General features: G+C 39.8%; 1 protein-coding gene across 5 annotated transcripts in view; it reads left to right on the top strand.

The window, feature by feature from the left end:
* Positions 1-24,872, top strand: part of LOC125771864 (uncharacterized) — a 124,866-nt gene that overhangs the window by 8,773 nt on the left and 91,221 nt on the right. For 3 of the 5 annotated variants that reach the window (XM_049442971.1, XM_049442972.1, XM_049442968.1), the window contains exon 2: positions 4,266-4,800. In XM_049442971.1, coding sequence (XP_049298928.1) covers positions 4,713-4,800 — 88 coding nt within the window. In that variant the 5' untranslated portion in view covers positions 4,266-4,712. Of the gene's footprint in view, positions 1-1,925; positions 4,801-24,872 lie in introns of those variants that run through there. The other 2 variants (XM_049442969.1, XM_049442970.1) reach the window with 2 other exon arrangements.

Below are 24,872 nucleotides of genomic sequence, written 5' to 3'. Positions count from 1 at the left end.
GGGCTGGAATGGTTAGCCAGCGGCATACGGACCTTACACCGAGAAGACCATCGCACAAGTTCATGTGCGTGCGATTTATGGTAGGAAATAATACGAAATCCTTTTCTTCAACGAGTGAGCGAAATTCTTTTCGCCGATTGTTTCCTCCCTCAATGGGATGGCTTATCGTGACTGAGTTTCACTCTGCTGCTGTGCTGGATGGACTTTCGTTACACATTGGCCGGTCATATAGGACGCGGTTAAGTCAAGAAACCAAACGACGACGGGCCGTTAAGTAGGATTAAGGGAGACATTTTGTTCGTTCCGATGTGAAGTGTGCATGTAGCTTAGTGGCGGTAAGTGAGTAGCCTTATTCTACCAGCTGCCACAGTTCACTTGGAAGGTTTGGAAGAGCTTTTCACAGTACCGAGCGATAGAAGCTTATTTGTCATCTAACATGCGAAAAGATTGTTTGTGTGCATGTGCGTTCCATTGGCCGCGACGATTGCGTTGATAGGGAATTAAGTGATGTAGATGACGTGGTGGCTCATTGGAAGGATAATCAGTTCATCTAGTGGTCTCTTGTGACTCCCGTGAGTAGTTTGCCCTTTTTCCGAAGTGTTTTTTTTTTGGCTGCCTTTGCACAAAGCGTTGTTCGATTTTGTTGCCTACCTTCATAAAGTACCAGGCTGCTCCATCGTGTGCAAATAAAAACAATATTTTGGTTTTACTTGTAGTTTTATGGTGAGATTACTGGAGCGAAGATTTATGGTTAAATAATCTATTGCTTCAGATGAATGTAGTACGACTTTTGTTTCTCTTTGTTTTATTTACATGTTCTGAATAAAATTTCTACCAAAGTTCATTTTACGCAACCTTTACAAAATGGTTTCCCCCCGTTTAAAAATAGCCTTCTTGTTAGTACGTAACTTTTTGCTCTATGCCCCTGATTCAATTCCACCAGACAGCGATTCGTTTACTGATTTCTATTCATCCAACGAAGGGCAGTTTCCGCAGCTATCCACCAAATGGAGCTATGTCTACATTGTCAAGAGGAATTATGCCTCTCGAGTACAAAACAAGAGACGTCAACATGCACCCTCTTGATGTGAGCCTCCGGCGGTATTTTTCGCATCCGGACGCTGTTCGCTTTTCCGGATGTCTGTCAGAAGCTTCGTTCCTGGTTTTTATTTTTGGTTGTGTATGTGTTTGCTGACGCTAGCACGGCAGTGCACTGTTACGAGTGTGGGCCGTCAGCAAAAGTTGCAGTTAGTATCACATGCTTTATTCCGTCTGTTGTCTGCAGATAATTGGAGCAATATGAACTCTGGCCTAAGCGCTAGAACGACGCTAGAGGAGCGGAATCGTATTTATCTCTCATCCCGTGTTATCCCGTGCTTGGAATTCACATCCCATGCAGCACTCGCATGACGTGCAGGACATCGAACTTACCTCGCTGGAAAAGCCTGCAAGCGATAGTGCTTGTATCGGAGCGTATTTGCATGTCGGCTTTGCATTGGGTGTTCTGGGAAAAGCGATGCCGGGTGTAAGGGACACGTTGCTTCAACTGCTTTTGTCATGCATTTGAGGCAGTCGGTGTAGACTGACGCACACTCATATCCACTCATATATACCCTCAAGTGATGTGTACAGAAACGCGAAAGCGTCAAAGATCGAGTCTTATATTTGGCGCCCAGTTTCTGCGTATAACTTTCAAAGGAAACGCACAACCATTCCGATGATTGCGGTGAATAGGGCAAGGTTGGCCTTGTTCGGGAATGCTTGGAAACGGGTGGAAGAAACATTCTATCCTGTCTGCGCTGCGATGGAGAAAAGCATCTGTAGCTAGCTGCGGGCGTTTTTGCGTGTGCAATGTCGTACACCTGTTACCTTTGGCGAAGAGCGTTTGGAAAACAGGTTTAGGATTTCTAACTATTTGCCTTCTGTCTGTGGTCGCAGATGATACGAGGTCCGTTTTGAGCTATGGCACAATGATCATGCAAAAGGAGAAGAAGAAGAAGAAGAGAGAAAAAATACATTTCCTCTAATTCCACTCACTATTCTGAAGAGCCGATCTTTTTGGGCCAGAATATAGACACGTGTTGTGAAGAAAACATACCACACAACAAAGTGATAAACAAAATATTGTCCTCGAGCGCCGGGATTGGAAAGAATTTGTGCTACTCATCACGGCACGATGGTGCGTTGTTGCCTTGGGTGGATAGGAGCATTGTTTTCTTTCGATTTCCTGCAGAGCAAGACATGGTCCACAGAGTGTTTATTTTCCATTGTGCGGTGAATTTAAGAGCTCAGGAAAAGTAAAGCATATTTGAGTACTTTCGATGTGATTTTAGCCTTTATGAAAGCAGAAAGAAAGTTGGAAAAAAATTTTATGATTAAATCAAGTTCATCTTGTGCATTTTAGAATTCTTTATTAGGTACAATAAATCATTAACCTTAACTTTATATAAAATTAAACATTATTGTTCGTCACTAAATACGTTTAAAAATATGGTTTAAAGCAAACATAAATCGAAATGGGATACTTTTTAACTTTAAAGTGGCCAAAAGGCATAATTAAAAAAAAATAGTCTTCAAGATCTATCCTACGCAGCACAGTAAGACATTTTTAGTACACAGTCAGGCTCGAATCGTTACTTGCCCGAAATTTGATACTCAACATTTCCCACCGTTGCACGAAAGGGGAGAAACGAACGGGTAGCATGAAAATCTTTTTTCCCTGTTGTTGCTATTGTAATTCTATCCTTTGTGCTGGCCTGGGCAGTCCCGACAACGGTCGTAAACCGGGGCTTGGAATAAAATGGTTGTGCCGCTTTAGAATGCTGGTAAATTTTCTGCACCCGTAAGCAAACAGGCCGTAAAAATTGAATACCATCTTGCCGATTTCCTGCTGAACCTTTGCGTGCAGCTTACAACAACAACAAAAAACCAAAAAAAACTGGTGGCTGCAAACGGGAGGCACCCATAAAATGGCGCAACCGCTTTCGGTTCGTGCAATCGCAAACAACACAGTCCATCATTAATTTAATGTGCTCATTGTGCGCTGTGTGGTTCTTCGGTGCATATTTCCTTCCTGGAGCTTTTCTCCTTTTGGATGTTATGTTTTTTTTTGTTCTCCTTCCTTCCCTCTGTGACTACGAAGCCGTCGATGACTCATTGTGTTTTTTTCGCTTTCTCACGATTTGTGTTTATTTTCTTCCCTCTCCCAACAGGAACATCGAAGGAGACGAAAGACTTGCCAAGCCTCAGCCAGAATCGTCCCAGGCCACATCCTTTCGAGCCGTGTTGCTGGCAAACAGAATGGGGGAAGATTGGGGCAGGCGAAACAATGGGCGGGTGTTCGTGAAGGCTCGCCGAGCAAAATAAATACGACAACAGCAGTACATCTACTCGAAAAAATCTCGATTACTGCTAATAGCGGATAGTGGCAGCATGCTGATGAGGGTAGACAACGCGGGAAAGGAAAATAAAATTAAAGAAAAGAAAGAAAAAAACAAAACGGTCTGAAGTGGAAAGCAAAACAAAAGATCAGCACGACCCCACGCGCATAAGCGTGTCGGAAAATGAGTGGAAACCGGTCTGACAGAAGAATGTAGATGGAAACAATACTAAAAGTGTACTTATGAAACAGCAGAACGAAACGGTACACAACGACCACGGGTACACAAGAAGCGAGAAACTGTGTAAGAAGTTGAGAGCAGCACAAGGAATGAACAAGGCAAGAAACAAAACAAGAAACGTTCGAATACAGTGTTCCTTGTTTTGTGCTTTACTTCCGCTTGGCTGTTGTATTTTTTTTCTCATCTGCCCTGTCGCGACAGAAACCACCGAGGGGTGAAAAATCTTTTACGTTTTTATTTTATCATTTATTTGCATCGGTTCACTCTTTTCTATAGCTTTACAAAAAAATGGCGCCTTAATTTTCCGCCTGCGTTTTACTACAATGGATAAGTGGAAGGAAAACGGTGCTTATGGTGGTAGCTTCTCACACACTGTCAAGTAATGGCGCGATGCTCGACTCGAATAATCCTTCACGACAAATAGGCAATAACAAGCCATCACAATAACGCCAACCGTAAACATCCACCCGAACAGTGCAGCGAGAGCTTAGATAGGACGGGATTACGCTAATAAACCTTCTAAGCTGGTTTTCATTAATTATCTGTTGCTAATCTAGATATTCTTTTAAGAGTTAGGGCATTTTTAAGAACCATTGTCTTTAAAGGTGTATTTTCTTTCTTTTTTTGTGTATCGGTCTACGGCAGATATTGTAAAAACGTAACGAAAAAAATGTTATCGTCTTCTTGAAACCAAGTGAAAAAAATTGTTTTACCAAGTGGTGTAATATTCAGTGTGAAGGATTGAAATGTTGTTGTAACTGTGAATAAGTTTTAATTTGCCAACAAATAACTTAAAAGCGCAAATTAATCAAAAGTGAAAATTAATAGTGCTAAAGTGTGAAGAGTCGTATAGAAGTGCTAGTTTGGAGCGAAAAGCCATCGCGGAGTACCGCATTTTCCACTTACTGTGTGTGTGTGTGTGTTCCGGTGCTTGAAGTGGTGTGTGTGCATGTTTGTGTTTTTATTCGTTTTTATAGAAAAGTGAGCAAAAGTGAGATCTGGGAATAGAAAAGCTTTTAATAATTAATGTGCGTGCACGTTGGTAGCAGATTATAGCAGTGCTTTTGAAGAGAAAATCCAATCCAGTTAACGATGTGGCTGTTTGGATTTTTATTGATCGTCATCGTGTGCGCTGCCAAGTGTACGGAGGCGGACATTTCGGTAGAAGCAGCGTTTCAAGGTAAGCGAATTCGTGTTTGCTTTGATTCTGTGCCTGTTTGCATATGTTGACAGATTTATTAATAAAATTGCCGTTGAAGTTTTGACTTTTTGAGTGAAAAATGTGTATATTTCCTGTAAAGAGAGATATATCTGGCAATACGATGTAGCTATTATTGTGACATGAAGAATTGGGTATTAGCTTTATGAAACGATGTTTGCTATAACGTATATCATATTAAAAGGTCCTGTCTTCGTTTCTTATTTTTCTTAACTTTATGATATGATATAACTTTATTTATGATATGCGTAAAGGGAATAATGTGACTGCGATTTTGCAATAACCGTTAGTGTGAAAACCAACAATTTTATCATCCGTAGAGTCGCCCAATGAGTTTAAGTTAGAAAGCCTAAATCTTAACGTGGTATCTTTCAAAGAAACGATCAAATATCAATCGATTAATTGAGACCGGGAGGTTGTATCATTTGTTTGGTTCGATTTAAATCTTTTGATCTGCTCTTATGTAAAATGATCATATTGAAGTCATGCTTAAACTTATTTCACAATGGAAACAAACAAAATTTGTTTATTTTTTTATTGATTCGGAATTTATTACTTTCGAAGCAAAGGACTATACAAACCTAAATTAAAATTTATTTAAATTTCAAAATTTTAAGAAACATGGACTAATTTTATCTAGAAGAACGCTTGTTTTGATATTTGTGAGCAGATGATTGCCTTTTTGTATGAAAAACTAACACCAAAAAAGCCGCCGAACGTCAAAAACTATCATTGACCTCATTATTGAAAGAGACAATGCATTATATAGATTTATTACAAATTTTATACCTCAATCATTCTAAATCCTGATTGTATCATCTTTCTGTAAAAACAAATTTAAGCTCATATATCTCAGGCAAAGGCACATTTTTTTAAATTTTACATTATGGCAACACAAATCAATTGAATGCAGGAATAAGGTATGATAATGAATGAATTTCGTGTTTATTAAAATAGTTTCTTTAAATTAATTCGTTTGTGAGCGAATAAAAATGAAATTAATGCTAGTGGTTGTTGTACTTCCTTGTGTTTCAATGCATTCTTTTCAAGAAAGCAATAAAAATTTGGTTCAATATTTTAATCATACTGTGTGCACCTTAATCCTCGACCCCATAAATAATGTTAAGAAAAGTGTGCCACTGTATGGCTAGTTCGATATCGTTCTCCATCCTTTATAGAGACCATAATGTACGCTTCGTTCTCAGCTGGGCTCCGCATCAGACATATTGAAATCCCATGTCGACACGAGCAATAGCATCTCTAAGGCATGCTACAACATCCAACACGGCACTCTTTGCAATGAAGTCACGACGATCCCCATTGGCACGAGAGGTAAAAGCGATCCGGTCATACCAAATGCCACAGCGGAACGAGTTGCACTTCTCCTAGCTTTCTGCAATCATTTCGCTTGAAGAAAATCGTTTCGCTCACTTCGGAGGTTTGGCAGAAGGTTTCTTCAGTGTCATGCCAGGGCCCTTCGGTGTGCGTTTGCAGTGGTTGGCAAGATGTTGGGAATTGTATGTCTTCCCGGTCTGGCAGCTGTTGGGTGCTGACTCGGTGCCAAGAAGTATATTGAATATTAATCGAGGGCCAATATTTATGAGAATACGCCAGTGAGTGTTTGCCCGTTTTGTCCGTACGGGCGATGATTTTAATTTCATTTTGATAGGCACACGGTTGTTTGCAAGGGCAGTGGCTATTGTTTTCGAATGGAATGTTGCGGCATGGATTTGGACAAATCTGTATTTATTTTATTTTCAGCATCATCGTGCTGGCCTATGGCCAACGAACCGACTCACCTGTATCCGTTTCGGCTGTACCCGCACCGAATGAAGTGGCACGATTGGCCGTCAGAAAACTTTATGCCGTAAATTTGATTACCTTGAGCCTATTTCAATCAAGTACGAATACGAAAGATGGCGGTAGTGAGAGGGAGTGGAGACAGACGATAAAATACCTTTGGGTGTGTGATGGTGCACGTGGCGCTTGAATTTCTTTCTACAAAAGTACAAGTCATTTAATTCAATTATGACGTTCACATGAGGATATTTTATTCCATTTCCAAATACTTTATATGGTATCTTGTTATTTTATACGGATTATGGAAGTAAATCATTAAAGCACAATATCATTGTGTAGTTGTTAGCTTTATTTTAAAATGTTGGCAAACCTCACTTGGGCAAGTGAGTGAATCAATAAACCCTGGAGGTATATTGTAAGTAGTGTGATTAATTCCTGTGGTTCCAATTAATACAGCTAATTGAACGCAAAGAAATTAATGACGAATAAAAATTTGAAAAGGGAAACAAAAAATATCTTCCAACAAACCACAAAAGAAAATGATGAATAAAAATGAACCTCAAAGCAAGGAAAATAAATTGATTTTCCGGAAAAAAAATCCGTGTTGGGAGAAGTGAGAAAATTCAACAGCGCAATCAAAAACCGACGAAAAGTTGAATAAAAGAAAGGCCGTGTTGAATAATTAATGCCATCGTGTACGCGCATTTTGCGCGACCGGTTCCGTGTGTTGAAGTTATTTTTGTGTATGGCCAAGAGTTTTACTGGTAGTTTTTGTATTATTATTGGTGTGATTTCCAATTTGGGGCAATAAACTTATTTTATGAAAATAGATTGTACCAATCCTGTACATGGATCTTGGACATTCTAGTAAATGGATGTTGATCTTTAGAGGGAGTAAAAGTTTTGTGGTAATAAGGTTTAATAGAAATATGGAAAACCATTCCAGCAATTGTAAAACAGTTTGATTATTTGTGTGACAATCCTATTCTCCTAGTTATAATCCTAGTTTTCACTTTAAAAGTTAAAACATTTTATTTTTCGTTATCCCATTTGAGGCATTAAAAATCCAAGACTAATGTTGCATTGGGAATATATACTTTAATCCATTGAAACATTTGTATGTTTTCGTGTACGTATGAAAGTAAAGTGGGATATTAGTTCTTCATAGAGGATAAGTATTCGCCACTGTTACTCAAATTTCACCTCAGTAACGAACAAATGTCATATCTTTGCAAGACACTAGACACTATGCTGTTCAAATGTCGACAAAGAGTGCTGACATGTACTCTTACTGAGAGTCTTAATTGTACTATTTACGAGAACAGTTTGCGTTGTTTATTGGCAGAGTACGAAGCGAAATAAAAATGACACACAGTAAACCAGTAAAGGTCATATTACGGCCACAGAATGCCAAACAAAGAGCGAAAAAATGCTCAGTAATATGATGCTTATCGGGTAATCTAAGCTTTTTTCCGCATTGCCACATCTAAACGTTGTGTGTAGGTGAAATAAATGTGTTGTGTGCGCAGATCGAAACGTGTTTTTACTTAACATGTTATTGAATGTAATTTCAGCTTTGAGCAAACTGAAACGATGTTTTGTTCTATTACTGGTTGTCAGGATTTTTATTTTTTTTACCTTAAACATGACACCAAAATTTTCGCTTTTGAGGCATTTGATTGGAAGTCGATTTTTACTTCGATAGACAATTGTTTATTTCATAATTTCATAATTTGGAATGAAAAACAAACATTATATTTATTACATTTCTTCAATTTTTTACACTAACTATAAAGATTTTTGTCGTTATAGCTTACTATGTGTTGCATGGTTTGAACAAAAACCCAACTTGTTTTGTGTGTTTTTGTGTGGTAAGGTTCTGGGTGAGCAAGTTTTTATTAGCTTCATCATCCGCAAATGGAACAAAAAGAAGTAAAAACTCAAACAATGTGTATACAATAACCAACCACGGCTACAGGGAAACGTTATTTTCCACCCATTAAGGAATGACGAATGGTTCGGCTGAGGAAAGTATAGGAATTATAAAAGTTAAACCATACCCATTGCTGGGAAATTTTCCATTTTCCTCCTTCTCGGAAAAAGGGGGCGCTAACAAAAAAGCATGGTAGGTCGGGTAAAACGCCACACACAAACACCTTTTTTCCGAGGCGTTATTGGCAATCAACGCGCCCGTGGAAAAATGCTTCATATATTAAAGGGAGTGAAAATTAATCCTAAATTGGATAATTTGCTACAAAATTGGATTGTGGATTGGAATTATGGCATGAGCTTTCGAGTGTGTTTTTGTACATTCGAAAAGTGGCAATGCCAGCTGTAAAAGGGATTGACTGCAACAAGAAAAAGCAATTGACTTTTTATATAATTATTTTGTGCTTATCACGATTGGAAAAGTTTCCAGTTTAGTTAGCAATATTTCATTTCCATGCTACTATAAAGAATTGCCGTTTTAAATTAATGTTTTTGAATCAACATTTATGAATTATGGGCAGCTCGGTGGTGTATGTGATATACGGCAACAGTTCCACACGCCAAGACTGGGTATCGAATCCCATCCGGTTCCTCCGTAGCAAGGAGTGACTATAAAACAAGTCTCGTAAGCCAGAAATGGCCGGTGTGGCCTTAGAGGTCGTTAAGCCAAGAAGTAGAAGGTTGGTAATATTTGTGTCTGCTAATTTTTTGTAACGATTTTACTGCATCCCTACCTTATTTGCAGTTTGAAACGATCGTTTATTTGTGGTTTAAACATTGCATTTGAATAACGAAAATTTATTTACGAAGTATGAGTTTAAGAAATTATATGAATACTTGTGAGACCATGCTTAATTCGTTTGATGGAATTAATGGAGATAATGAAGCATGGGGCTGTTGAAAATTTCTGAAGTCTATATCTATACCCGAAACGCTACGACATAGTACGATGCAATGACGACAACCTTTCTTCCCGTACACGGTGTAGATGTAATATGTAATTGGTGACAAGAGGCGCAGTAATTGTTTCTTGCTATTGAGTATCTTCACTACCACTACTGGAACACAAGCAATTCACTTGCTCAACTCTCTCAACGAAGCAAACAATCGTTGCCTCTTACGAAACGCTGCCTTTTACACTTCTTGTCGTGATAGGGAAAGCCGTACCTGCTAACACCGTGCACCACCCAGTGTCGATTCACTTCATTGTTCCCCCTTTGGTATCATCCGCCTGCTTGAAGTATGAGCATCCTGTTTCGGTACGTGACAGTATTCATTATTGAAATTTACACATGTTTCACCGCACCAACCCGGTGCGTACCCGGGTGATTGCTGGTTCGGTTTCTGAGCTCAATCGGGTACCGAAACTTCCGATAGTGATTGTGACCGTGTCCCCACTGCCAACAATGTTTCCCTCACAGATACGATGGGTTGCTGTGGTTTTGCACAGCTTCTCGCAACACCAGTGAAGTTACCCGAAAGCTGCGCACTGCGCTCTCACCACGAAAGATAATTGGTGCTACCACCGGAACCGGGTCAGCTGGTTGATGGTACTGTTGAGTGCGAACTGTTGGAGGAAGCTTTCACCTGCACCCAAAGCCAAACTCCAGCAGTTGTTGTTGTGTGCGTATTGAAGAGGCAAGCAATATGTTGCGGTTTATTGGCGTTTAGCGTTAGCTGCTGTTCGCTCCCTGCGGCTGTGATCTTTGAAGTAGAATTGATATTTTCTTTAACGTTCGCACATGCATGTTTACGCACACTTCCTCAAACAAACAAACACACACACATTCACGCATACGTACGTACAGCTTCATAGCAGCTTCAGCAGCCGCCGAGTTTCATCCTCTTGATGACCTCGTAGTTAGGCGTTGCGTCTAATTAATTTAATCCCTCATCCTCATGCATAAATTATGCGATGACGAAGTAAATCAATTATTCTTCGTAATTATCTTTTGCAAAACGTGCGCTTTATCCAAGCACTGACGAAGTGCTTCAGCTAGGATATCTTTCACTTCGGGTCACTAATGGTTCCGATGGAAGATTGCCTTCTAGCGCCCTACACGCTACGCGTTAGGAGTGGGCTGCCATTTTGCGTAAGTTTCTAGAAAAAAGTGACACAAAATGGATTGGTTGTAGGAAATTAAAAGCTGAAGGAAAAGTAAGATGGCATAAATTAAAGGTCCAGTAGAATAGTATTATTGCTATGCTTTTTGATGTAAATGGTAGGTGTTTCGTCAGTCTCGAAGTATTGCTGGAGTTCAAGGTTGTCCTATTGACGGTTGATGTGATTCCTTTCTTTAATGAAAATGGACTGGTTGTTTAGTTTGAAGTAAAGTTATATTACAATCGTATTTGGATGCTTCTTCACTACTTTCCAAACATGGCGCTTTTTGCACTCTTCTTGCTGCCTCTGCTTCGGGCGTAATTGAAATTCTTAAGCGACATGACAAAAATTTCTCGCGTATTCATCAGCACTCCGTTGTTGAGAAGGAAAACTTTTTCACGAAAAAAAAAACGTAGAAAAGTGATGCCAGAAGCGATTACTTAAACGCGCTTTGCATGATGCGGGAGTGTTTGATGAAAGTTGAAGCATTGCAGAAACACCAGGGGCGAACGCGTATAGACTATGGCATGGAAAGGTCTCCTCGGAAACCGATGCGACGACTAGTGAGCTGTATGAGATGGTTCGAGTTGTTTCACCGTTTCACCAAATGGAGGTTTAAGGGATACCGGAGTGGGATGCGGAAAATGAAAAATGAATGAAAAAACTAATTATCCATGTTTGGATAGTACCGTCACCAACGCATTACACCTCACGTACTCCCGAAAAACATGCCTACAGTTGCCAGAAAGCGGACCACGAAAATTGGGAGCACGTAATTTGTGTTTTCTGTGCACTGTATAGCTGTGTGTGTAACAATAAAATCTCGCGGAAAAACATGGCACGCTATCGTAGGTAGCACCGTCACTGCTCTGCTTGGCAGATTATGTGAGGGCCTACGGATGAATGAAATGCTGCTGTTTGTTGAGTAATCGTTTCAAATTTGACGTATTTGAAGTGAATGCAAGAGTGGAACCACCGAGAAGTTTGGTAGGTGGCGTGATCTTCTTCACGTGTTTTATCTTTATGCTTGATATCAGACCGGTCGGTACCGGATGATGTGGGCGTACGTACTAGTAAAAATATACGCACGCACACTGATGTCGTGTGATACGGCAAAGGCGGCTGGGATACGAATCATTCACGAAGGTAGGCAAGTTTTTCACGAGAAGAAAGTTGTTAATCTTTTTTCCTGGTGCTTAACTAAAGGATCTTTTCCTGGAATTGGTTTTTTCACGCCGGTTGGGTTAGAAATGTTTAGCTTTTTTGGAATACAATGCTCACGTGTATGTTAAATTAATGTGTTTTCTGCGGTTTGTTTTTTTTGCGATTGAGATCTAAGGTTTCTTTTATAAATAGATTTTTTTAAAACATTAAACTAATGAAAATTAGGAACAACTAACATCAATGTTCAAAAATGAAATAATGGAGACGCCTGGTATTTTTCAAGCAATAAGGCGAGTAGTTCTACAAATTTGATGATCGTATTATGGAGACGCCTGGTGGTTTGTATTATTCTGAGCACGAAACCATTTTTTTAAATGCAATTACACGATCCACGGCTCAATTTTCTTTACTAATCATATCACCATGTTTAATTTGTGATTTGCAGCTTATACGGTTTGCTTTTTACAAAATTTCCAATATTTCTTTTACGAGTCGGAAATAAGGAATCAAACACGTTTTGCCGTGTGTAGCATTTGCCTTCTACAAACGGAATACAAACGATGTTAAAATAAAATCTCTTTTCGAATCGAATCATTTTTGTATCTTAACAAATCCTTTAAAAATCGGTCGTTCTGTATTTTATGTTGATTGAAACAACCAACACAGCCATGGCAAACGGAGACAATCAGATGGATCCCAGCCGGTACGTTGTGGAAGCGAAACACTGTGATACCGCATTACTATTCGTATCAGTTTCTCCCCTGTGGTAAGGGTTTGGATTTTCGTTGGTGGATTTGTGCGTAGGGAAAATGTTTCTCCAGCGTTCCAATAGAGAGCTATTGAATTGAATACGAAACCTCAGAGTGGTAGGCAATGTTACCGTAGGAACGATACTGTGAACTGTTAGGTAGTGTAGAGATTCACAAACGTGAAATATATTTTTTAGTAGAAAAAATATTTGATTTTAATTTAAGCTTCTTAACTTATATTATTTTATTATATTATTTTCTGTATATAATAAAGTTGTAATAAGCAAAAAGACGTTAATGGTTTAAACATGCAGTGTAGAACTCTCATTAAAATATTTTCCTTTGAATTTTCTAACATTTAGTAGAAACATTATTTTTACACCCTTTTCCTTTTCACTGCACAAAATTCTAGCATTTTTCAAGTAAACCATTAGAAGGGAAGATAAAAGAAAGTACCAAATAGAAAACAATCATTGTCCATCATTGTCAAAATGAACGGAACCGGAAACGATACCAGCGCCGGTTTTGCTAAACAGGTACAAATGATACAGGTCCACCCATCCCCTGGTTCTTGTTTATCCTTCATCGTTTTGTCATTGTGTAGGTGTATTTCGCTTTTCTGTGTTGTTTTGTTGCTCGGTTTTCATCTACCAACGGTAGGAAATACATCACACTAGAGGCTATAACCCGATTCCTAGAGCCCTTTTGTTAGAACCGACGAAATGCACACATTGTCCATTGGTCGAGGGGGAAAAATACGAAACAGGTACCGTTCACATTCATTTAGGTTGTGCCAGCTTGCTACGCAGAATTTACGAGCGAATGGAAGGTGAATGTTACACCAAAACAAAATGAAGTTAATAGGATTTGGAAATTAGACACACCGAAAACATCGGCTCGGCGCTTTCCAGACCAGTGCAGCACAAAAGTCCAGAAGTTCGATTGGAATGGAAGCGAAAATTCAACATACCAGCTAGTTAGGGGTTCGTATTGCGAGAGGTAACATAGAGAAGAAAAAAAAAGACTCACCAAGCATGGAAAATTCCTTTCCCAGACACCTCGCCCTAGGCATTGTGCCGCTACCCTATTTGCCACTGCCCGGGATACGTGCCTACCGGCTATGGTATGTTGATGGAGAAGGTTTTCTTTTTCTTTCGCACAGTTTCGGTTTTGCCAGCATGGCGATTCTAGGATTTCTCTGGCATAAGTGCAAAAAAAAGTGTGAGAGAAACGCCTTGAATTAATGCACGAAGCGAAGAGTGAGGGTCGACTGAATACGTGGAATAATTTGTGCAGCGTTCAGACACCAAACGGTTGAGTTGGGAGTTATGTTTCGAAGCAGCTCGTCTACGTTGCGACCTTCACTAAACCGAATTTTGCCTCATTAGGATCGCAGCAGCTTGATTCCCGAATACATGTAGGCTAGGCGAAGGAAAAGAGGATCAATGTCCGTGTAGATTTTGTCCGTGTATCTTAAATTTTATTGTATGTGTTTTCGCTGTTCGTTGTGACTTTGGGATTGTTTCTTTTGCGAAAGAAAACTGTTTCTGACAGATATCCATTTTGTCCTGTTCGTGGAAGTTGAAACATGTGAGAAAAGTGTCCTTCTTTCACTGGGCGCTGTGAAGATAGAAGGTGTCTTTTTTGCTGTTGCTTTTTTGGGTTTTTCTAGGTTCTGTTGTGATTTTTTTGTACTCGTCATTCTCAGTTTTGTCAAGCACAACAAACTTGCTTGGCTGCTGTTGGCTAAACTTTCAAGGACAATCAACGCCGTGAAGATTATCCGCAAAGAAAGAAGCAATGGGTTCCCTTTTCGCTTATCATTTTTTATTTAATTTTCCCCTCATGCTTTCCTATATATTATCTGCACCTGATAGCCGAAAAGGTGTGATGGATTTTTTGCGTTCTGTTGAATAGAGCAGCAGAATGAAACTGTAATCAAAAGAAAAAAACGCACAAAAAATCCGTGAGGTTGTACGGGTACGACCCATACTGAGTAGCTTCTGGTAGCTATCGGAATGGGTGGGAAATCATAAACCCTCCTGATGTATAGCTAATTTCCCTTTCTGTTTGTTGCCTTCTGATGGTGGTTGTGAAGGCGTGTGGTCGTTTTTTGACACCCAAAGCCACCCGACACACAGTTCATGGGGAAGCTTTTGTGGACAGTGTTTGCAATAGCTGTCCCCATTTCCGGTGACAGTGGTTCGGTTTCTGTGGCCATGATTAATCATCTAGGGCCGATCGTTTCGTCTACACTGGTTTTGTACGGCTATCTACCCATGTTAGTTGTCCCTTGAAACGTCGCTGACCAAGAAAAAGATGCCATCACATGTAGGGTTCGATTCGTCCACGTTAAGGTTGACTTGTTTGCTGCTAGTATCACCACTGACATTAACAGTGCCGCGGTGCAGTAGGCCAAAACATTAAGCAGCTTCCGCTGAAGACGAAACAAACCGGAAAGGAATGCTGGTGTTTTGGTGTGTGAGCGTGAAGAAAATATTGAGTGTTTGATGGTTTCCCGTGAGAAGCTGAAAGTGACGATAAGGTTGGGTTGATCCCTTTCAGCATAATGTCTCCGGTGAGTGTTATTTGCATAATTGGATGCAGTGCTGAGGCGACTTCACTTCGCTTGCGCCTGCCGGTTGCAGAATGTATTGTGTGCCTTTTAGGATCGGCCTCCGCATTGGCGAGGAGGAATTGGGGTGGTCTACTGAATTATGCATAATTCAGAAATGATTTCCCTACGCGCCTTTCTCAGCAGCACCACCCGGATGACACACTTGTTCGAAGTGAAATTTAACGCACTAATGCTGTTAAGAGCATATTACAGGGCAGAGTGTGCGATGTGAATGATGGAATGATAGGTAGAATGATTAACTCAATTTTTGTTTCAATATTTATGACATCGTTTTGTGCTGGTAAATTATGCCAATATTGAAATAGATCGCACCAGGATCGCAAAACGGAATAATATCATATTTGTCGGTAAAAGCCAATGAAAAATGACATTTTTTTTATTCTGGGTGAGTTTTAACAATATTTTTAAATAATTCTATGTACTTCATTTTCGTATTTATTTGTAACATTTATTATGTTATCCAAATACAAAGGTCCAGCTATGTTAATCATTCTTCTTGAGAAATACTAATTGTGTGGAAAATCAGAACCTTAATGCCATGTTTCGGCTTCAGCACAACTCGGAACCCACTTTTGCATAAAAAAAAAAAAACAAATTAAACCGCAAACCAACCCGGTTGTAATTGTTTCGCACGAAGGTTAAAACTCAAATTTGCCCATTTTTACACACCAAAACACTTAAAAAGCAGCACCCTTACCATCCGCACGTTCCATGTTCATTCATGTATCTATTGGTTTGAGGTTTTGTGGTGCAACATTATTGAAGGGGCGGTCGGTTTTTATTTCCTATCCGTCTTTCCATTTCTTTTGTTTTATTTTTAAGCGACGATGCTGGCACTTGATGATGCTTCATACGGAGCCAATCGTACGTAAAACACTAGAAAATGTTGGAAGGGAAGTGAAATCGAAAAGCTAAAATAAAACCGAATAATGTGCACCAATCCGAATCGATCCAATCTTGGTTTTACGTCAATATTTCTTACGCCTAGAAGCGATCCGTAGCAGAAGGAGAAAGAATGGAGAGTAAAACAACAAATAAAAGAAAAAAAAGGAAGTCGGAAGGTTAAAGCCTGCTTATGTAGCCTGCTGTGGGAGGCAGCATACCTAGCTTTCAAGCGGAAATGTTCGTTGGCTTTACCGTATTTACTGCTCAACGCACACACACACACACCTCTAGTCGTCGATGCTGCACGGTGCTTCCTGTGCAAAATCTCACTCCTTGTGTGAGCCACGAGGGTGGTAAAAAAAAGTGTACAGGGAACGGTTTTCCGTACCCCATGACTTTGAAGTTGTGCACAGCATGACCGAACATGCCCTCCGGCTTACCTTCAGCACTTTCCCCCACGTAACGGTAACCGATGGTAGGAAAATGGTGGAAAATATCCCCTAAAGAAGGAAAAGGCAAATTATAGGCTTTGGGTGGGTTGGTACACGTTCCGTCCGCTTCTTCCTGGCTGGCGGGAGGTTTTTTTTTTATATCCGTTACAATTTCCACGCCACCCATCGGTCCTAAGCCGGTGCTTTGACTTTGTTCAATACTTTTGTGATTGTTTGCATTATATCTCAATAATAAATTATGCAATTTTTGTTACAAAGAAGGTAAAACGGGAAGCGAAAATTTTCCGCCCACTAAGCTTTGCCGTGTTCCGCATATTGGCTCTAATGCCGGTTGGCACGGTTGGGTTTTTATCGAAATATTGTGGTTAGTGGAAACATTTACATCCTTTCCAAACACTGAATGAGGCAGATGATTGGTGTGTGCCGCTTACTATGGCTAGTATGGTGAAATCTGTTCATTATCCACGAAGTACTTAGTGGTGGTTATTTTTACATCCTAATGAAGAAATGTTAATTTGTAAGGGTTGTTAATCGGAAAAGATTCCAAAAAGGGTTTCGTACATTAAGACGTTGAATGTGAATGGGTTGAACGAAAATAAAAGTGACGGTTGATTGATTTGTTCTGCTTGAAACACCCAAGGAAAATAACGCAGCATAAAACATGTTAACAATTTGTGAAAATTGAAACAAATAATAAACAAATAATTATATTTAACGTAATGCAAGAGTTTGTCAAATCTTTGGAAAACTTTATTCAATTATTTCATTTCGCATAATTTTACGTATTTTTCATCCCAGTTACGGTATCTTGTTTGCCTCACCAAACAAGCTTATCCGCTCACATTAAGCTATTCCCTTGAAAATGGAAGTTTAAGAAACCACTTCTGATGAACTTTTCTTCAGTTCGGTCAATAATCTCACACAAAACTTTCGTAGACGGACGCATTCCAGCAACGCGTTCGTAGCATTGATTGCTAGCGGAGTAGCGTTTCGCTAATACCCCATCAAGAAAATGAAATAAATGCGAACAGCGGCTTACCGAGTAATCCTTTTATATTGAGTGAGTGAAGCTTTTTTTTCTCTTGCGCTTTTTGTGTCATTTTTTCATTTCTTTTGCAGCCATGCATTCTATGTGAGGCTGATATCCTTTTTATTATGCTTTTAAAACGAGCATCATAGTGGAGGTGATATCGAAGAAATTGAAGTTCCCTGCAGCTGTTCAACATCAAACCGTACCTTTCCGTTGCGATAGAGCGGATTGCAGCTACTTTCCTTCATTAAACAAATGAAAATTAATGAAGCTTTTCCAGGGAGGACAAACGCATTCTTTTTGTTGTTGTTTTCTTCTGGTTTGGGGTTCGCTCGTTCGCTCTTCTTCGTTGGTGGAAACTGTGAAAAGTAAACTGTTTCCATTCGCCGCCGTGCCTTAGTGTCGACTCCGACTTACCATTACGGTCCATTTATGCGCTCTACGTTCATAGTATGATGACCTGTTTCATTTTTTATTTGTTACAGTTTCATGTCATCTGTTTCCTTACCCCGTTTCTTCATGGTCGTTCCGTTCTATGTCGTTTGCAGTCGCACTGGACAGAGGCGCACTCGCTTGCAGGGAGCAACCCGTGGGCTCTTGCGTGACCCTTTTGCGACCCAGCGACCGAGAACAAACAAAAACATTGGTCTTTGATGTGTTTCCTGTTGAGAAGGATGGCACTCAAAAGACAGCCTCAGTGTTCTGTTGAACTAGCGGCTTTTGGAGTTTGGCGGGGAGGAGAATGGGATGAAAATAGAAATCAAGCGACAGACTCTCGGGGAAGGAATCATATAGTCAGACGCGACAGACAACATCATGCTGGTACGGGAATGGATTCTGTTTTTCGCCAGCTTCGTCTATGGTCTATGTTCCTTTTCCCATCAATGCTTTCGGTGGTTGTTATGCGTTTCCGTTGTACCCGCTTGACAATGGGCTTTATCCCTTTTCGCAGTCAGTAAGTCGCGGTCGCTACGTTAGAGATTTCAACAGCAAAAACTGCAACGGAGAAAAGAATTGTAGGAGAATTGTCTTTTATAATCCATTTTATCTGTTGTGCACCGAACAAAGGCTAACACTACAGTCGGTATCAATCCAATGTTGGTACCATCTAGATAGATGATATTTGATCGATTTTTGCTGTTGGTTTGAACAGATTTGTATTGTTCTACAAATTCCATTTGCATATTGTATTACAAGTTTTGATAACCAAAGGGAACTAATTTTAACTATACATATATAAGATTAATAACAACTGTTATAGATATTACAATTTAGTTTGTAGCAACCGTTTTAATCATTTATTTTAAGAGTCACCCCGTAGCCTTGTTTTCATTGTTAAGATATTAAAATTTATACTCTTCGTTAAATATGTTACCAAAACTCCTCTTTTTGAAACGATTGCTTGCTCACATAATGCCTTTAAGAGGGTTAACTAGCTGAATCAAGAATTGGCACACACATCAGTTTAGCTTCTCCCCAAAGGAAATGTAATTTGTCTGTTTATTTTTCTAACGGTGAAATTATTGTTTTCGCTTTTGCTCAATTCAACCAGCAAACGCTCCGTTCAACGAATCTCGACGTGCCTGTAGGCCTGCCCCATCTATCAGCTGTGTTGGGCTGAGTGCGCCTCATATTCCCGTGCTTCGGGCTAATTGTCTCTGATGTTTTTGCTGGGTTTTCCCCCATAGATTTCGTTTCATCCTTAACTGTCTTGTCATTAAATTAGCAAAGTGTTTTTATTGAATTTAAATAACACAAACGGGGTTCGCTTCTTCTTCCGGGACGAGTGATAATCTGGTGCGCTGTTGGTGTTGAAATTTCCTTTCAACGAAACACGACAAAGAATGGCTGTTTATGTGATTAGTATTTCGTTTTGTGCCGTGTAAAATTGTCATCCATGGGTAGCATTACGTTGCTGGAATAATGAGCGAACATCAGCAAAGCGATTCGAACAGTCATTAAAATTCATTTCCAGCTCAGAGCCATTGTCATAACCTTGCTAGAGTCGTCGACGTGTATGTTAATGTGACCAAATGTCTTCGTTAGCATAAACGTCAAACAATTTATCTAATAAGTTGTTTTATGGAGTTTAATTATCAAATTTGATCTATAATAAGAAAAGGTTTTTTTCTCATTTTAACTTACCTGTAGCATTATCGTATAATCTTCTTCTTCTTGACTTAACGACCTAACACAGGTCACGCCGGCCATTTCTGGCTTACTAGACTTTTTTTTACCACGTAGCCGGATAGGCAGTCCTTGCTACGGGGGAACGGTCCGGATGGGATTTGAACCCGGTCCGGCCGTGTGGGCTGGCGCCGATTATCACATGCACCATCGGGCCGCCCCCGTATTATCGTATTATCGTATTATCGTATAATATATGATGGTTTAATATATTTATTTTTCTTATAAGCATTTATAGCTTATACAAATGAAATTCACCTAAACCAAAAGCTTTTAGTTTCATAGTGTACATTATACCAATTGTTTTTAGAATAGCAATAGAAAAAAAGGAGCATCTGAACACGTGAAAGCAAAACATGTTCAACCTATGAATAAGTAAAGCTACCAATGGCAGTAAAACGTTATAATTTATTGCCGCGCATAGAAGCACAACGCTGGGGGGAAAGAATAAAAATCTCAAACACCCACAAGCCCAATGCTTCGAGTGTAATGAAAATTAATTACTATTTCTCGCCTTTGCCAGTATAACCTTTTTGTCCATTACGTGATTGTAGTGTACGCTTGCCGAAAAATGGGGAGTAAAAAAACACACACACAGGGAGCAGTTTTTTGTAGTGTTGGAATGAAAAAAGTCAAAGCGAAAGTTTGGAGCCACCGCTTTGAAGAATATATAAAACGGAACAGAACTAGTGTTTCTAAAGTGAAGAAAAAAAACCTAAAAGCAACCTTCATGCGACATTCAAACCCATTCAATACTTCGTCGAGTCGTTCAAGCACAGCAAGGGACATATAGATGAATGAAATCAGCATTTGATTACTTGCAGAAGTATTAACGATACTCGGTTTTTTTCGCATAGTTTTTTTCTGGCAATAGTTGAGAGGTCACAAAAGAGAGATGAAATAGAAAATAAAAATTGCTGAAGCAAAAATCCTTCTTTCACATTTATTCCGAACATGGATGTCGATAAGGAACAACGAAAGCACAGTGTAATAGCAAATAGGAAAAGCATCGTAAAAGAGCATTCAAATTATATGCTTGAAGATATTTTTTCCGCAACAGGAAACCACACGAAAAATGAGGAAATTTTGAAACCAATTCCACTAGTCAGCTTTTCCGTAAGCATCATCGGTTGGGGACAATACATTGCCCTTTCCGTTGTGTATGGATTGGTAAAATTGAACAGTGGGATGCAGGATGATCAATCCTGCTGTGGGTTTGTTTTTCCTACACACTTCTGCACTCAGCCGCATTCACTAAACCGACCTGCATTCCGGAACTTCCGTAGTGCTTCCTCTTCTGCATGGTTCTTCCCGAATGGTGGGGCCGGAAGGAAATAATCTCATCTATTTTCCCCCGGCCCAAGTGAGAGTGTGGGATTTTTTTCTGCTTGTTGTAGTTGTTGTTGTTGCATAGTAAGGGTCTTCTTTCCCGTAGTCTCACAAGTCTGGGTGATTCGTTCCCTTTGGAATTTCATACCGTTCATGTCCCGTTTCATTCGGCACATTTCTCTCCATTCATCCTTCCAAAAACCTCGAAACTCTTCCGTTTTGAATGCCTTCTGTTTTCTGTCCGTAGATGGTGAGCAAATTGAGATTTACTGGCGAAGTAAAGTAAGGCTTCCAGCGTTTGTATCCATCCGCCGGGTCTGCGATGTTGAAGAAAAAAAAGGGGGAATAAAAACCATCACCTCGTCAGTGTTCGTGAAACGATTTGTGTCCTCACTCCAGCCACCTTGAATGAGGTTTCCGACCTAAGGGAAGGGTTTGTGCTGGTGGGAATGGGAGGAAAAGAATAATGGAATGGAACCGGCGAAGGCAGACAAAGATTACACAACAGAACTAAACACGGTCGCCCATCGTTGAAGATGGGATCACACATCGGGGGAAGAAGAATCGATTTAAGTGAAAAAGAAAGGATCTTCTATCTAGAGTACCTTCATATATATGCACGAACACACACACATAAACACTCCCACAGCCACACTTAACCATTACCGCACGGGTAATGTTTAGTTGCAGAAGGCATCTTCAGAATGCAATGATTTGCTAACGGTGTATCCCTTTTTTCGATCAGTTTTCCATCTAACGCAACTCGAGTAGTACAGCGGAGAAGGAGAGGATTCGATTTTGTGATGAAATTTCTTTCGCAAAAAATAAAGGGGAAGGGTTTCTTATATCCTGTGGGCCACTGAGCACAGGGATTTGAAGAATGAATCGGGCAGGAGGAGGATAACAGCGAGATTATATAAATCGTAGAGCTAAGTGTTGCGAGCCAGCGGAAGGTAAACGAAACGAAACGAAACAAGAAAAATGGCAAACGAGATCAAGTTTAAATCACTGAATTGAAAATCGATAGTACCGCTGCTCAAAAGTGAAACTTCGAAAGGGTATCGGGCATTATATATTTATCTTTGTTGGTCTCGAATGACAAATTGCTTCACTCGACTGCTTCAGTTGTGCTCTGTTTGCTTTCTTGAATTGCTTACAAGATAATTAAGAGCAATTGTCGGTACTAGATTCACTGTACAAGGTTGTAACGTATAAACGATAAAAAATTATATTTTTTAACCCACAACATGGCGTAGAAATTTCTTCAAGAAATCTATTGTAGTAATCACATCATACAGAATCCTGATAACAATCCATTTCAGTATCAATTTGGTTCGCAACCGGTTTTTTTCATAAATAGTAGCAAATAAAGGGGGTTTCCCCTATCCAACTTCAGAAACAGTGAATGAAAGGAATATTTAACACGTTTGTTAAAAATATAAATCTCAGAATACATAACCATTCATATTGCAAAAATGACTTCGCATATTGTTTTATCTTCAAATTTTCACTCGATTTAACTAAAAACAACATCTTTTGAGAAACTTTTCGTGTGTTCTTGCATCAACCTAGTTCTTATTTCATAAACAAACCCCAATAGTGTTTATAAAGTGTCCTGTAAGTTAGACGAAAACTGTTGAGCTCGCTATCAATTTGTTATGCGGAGGGCCATAAACAACACCACAAACATAAAACATTCACCTGACACGAGAACTCGTCACTGATCTATGGACAGATATTAGTAGTTGTCTGCGACCTAGTTTGATATTTTTAGATGCTTCAGAATCCTTGATGAGGTTACAGGTTAGCAAACGAACGGTACAGGGTTGCTTTTATTTGACCAAACTTATCCAAGATATACCGATGGTTTGGAGGTAATCGATGTCATAAAACAAAACCCCCATCTGTTACGCTTCGTTTAGAAATTGCTTAAAGTAAGTTGAGTTAAATCCTTTTAAAGTGAAAGCTAGAAGCCGTGCAGCATTATGCTTAGTTTATTTCATTCTTTTGAGTTCATTGTATTGATAACAGTGTCTTCAATTTTGAGGTTTCCTTCAAAGAGCAGTAGAACGTCACAATCTCGAAGTTTTCTCAGAACTACAAAGGTCAGTTGGAGAAACTTTAAAAGCATCCTATATTATTGCGTTCTATCAACCATTTTATTTTCCCTTCGAGAAGGGATCCGATCGTAGACGCTGCTAATAAATTTTAAATTGCCCTCGTTTCGAAGAGATAGCTTTTGTTTTTATTGCAATACTGAAGAAACTTCTTCTGGTTTCTGCAGAACACTGCAATTGAGGAAGTATACATGTATTGCGCGTCAATGTAAGTAGCTCATAGGGTATATATTTTCTAGTCCATATTTATATGTGTGTTCCTACTTTAGGATGTCATCCTGTACTATAGGATCATGTAAGCGGCAAGCAAAAGAAAATCAAATGTAACGCACGAACCCGCCAAGACGACGGGGAATCAGTCGCGCTCCCAAGTGTGCCGTAAGGAGAAATTAGATTTTAAAGAAAACACATAAAACGAAACTAGAGCAATATTCTGAGAAGAAAAGCAATGTGTCACGCTGCTGGCGCACAGCAGTATAGCGAACTGCCCTTGAAGGATCGCTTGCATAGTCGGAACGGAGTGCAAATGCTACGGAGAAAAGTAGATATTTCGCTTGCAAACGGGAGTCCCTATGTGAAGTGTTCGTGAAAGTGGGTCCTTCTACTGCCAGTTGTACATTGGGCGTTTCGCCCTTAGACGACGACTGTCGGAGCGTATAGAGACTAGAAACACTCAACATATCTGGCCCCATTTCTTCGGTAGAGGATACACACTAACCTGTTTTTTTTTCTTTCCCTTTTTTGTCTGCCAAGGAAAACCACTCTCGCTAGACAGCTAGCGCGGGTGGATGGGTGGCATCGATTGCACCGCTACCGGTCGTTGTTGGGAATTATTTTTATAATCCTGGACGATAATGTTGATTTTTTATTACTCCGTTGCATGCGATGCAATTTCACCTTTTCCCGGTGAAGCATTAGTGCTGTCGTTGCGCCGTCTTTTCGACGCTACCTGGAACAACCGAGTCGAGTCTCTGGTAGGGCTTATTCACGTTTAGACGACCTCCTGCAGGGGATTGCTATACGGTGAGTCTAACCGTGGCTTGTATAGCGTCTCCTGTCGTACTTTTGGATGGGGATGCGATGCTTCAGGCGTTCGCTATGGGTATGGTTGGTTTCGTTTCTTACGTGCTGCAGTTTTCTCAAGCGGGATGTTATATATCCGTTCCATATCCTTGGAATGTCTTACTTCTCGCCCTCACACATTCCGGCTACGGTACGGTAACCGACGGAACGAGGCTGTGGGATTTGGTGCTTTGCTACGGCATCTAACCTCTAACCGTCGAAGTTGGCGCGAGTTGGTTTGTAGTAGTATGCACATAGTGAGATACATTGAAGAAAACTAAATCTACTTTATACAACTAAATAAATTTTAATACGATGAAATGTTTGTTTAAAAAATGAAGATTGATTTTCGTACGGACATTGAATTGTTAATGAGCATAGACATGTTTTTTTTAGTTTGAAAACATTATTTTAATAAGGGGTAATTGAGTAATTGACTTCCACGCGATAGGACCTGTACAAATTCTTTCGGACCGTTCCTCAATAAAATAAATCTAGAATCATGCTTCGCCATTCCTTACGAATAG

The sequence above is a fragment of the Anopheles funestus genome, chromosome 3RL, assembly GCF_943734845.2.
Source record: "Anopheles funestus chromosome 3RL, idAnoFuneDA-416_04, whole genome shotgun sequence".
Lineage (NCBI taxonomy): Eukaryota > Metazoa > Arthropoda > Insecta > Diptera > Culicidae > Anopheles > Anopheles funestus.
Note: the sequence above shows the minus strand (reverse complement) of the source record. Positions and strands in the feature narration are given on the sequence as shown.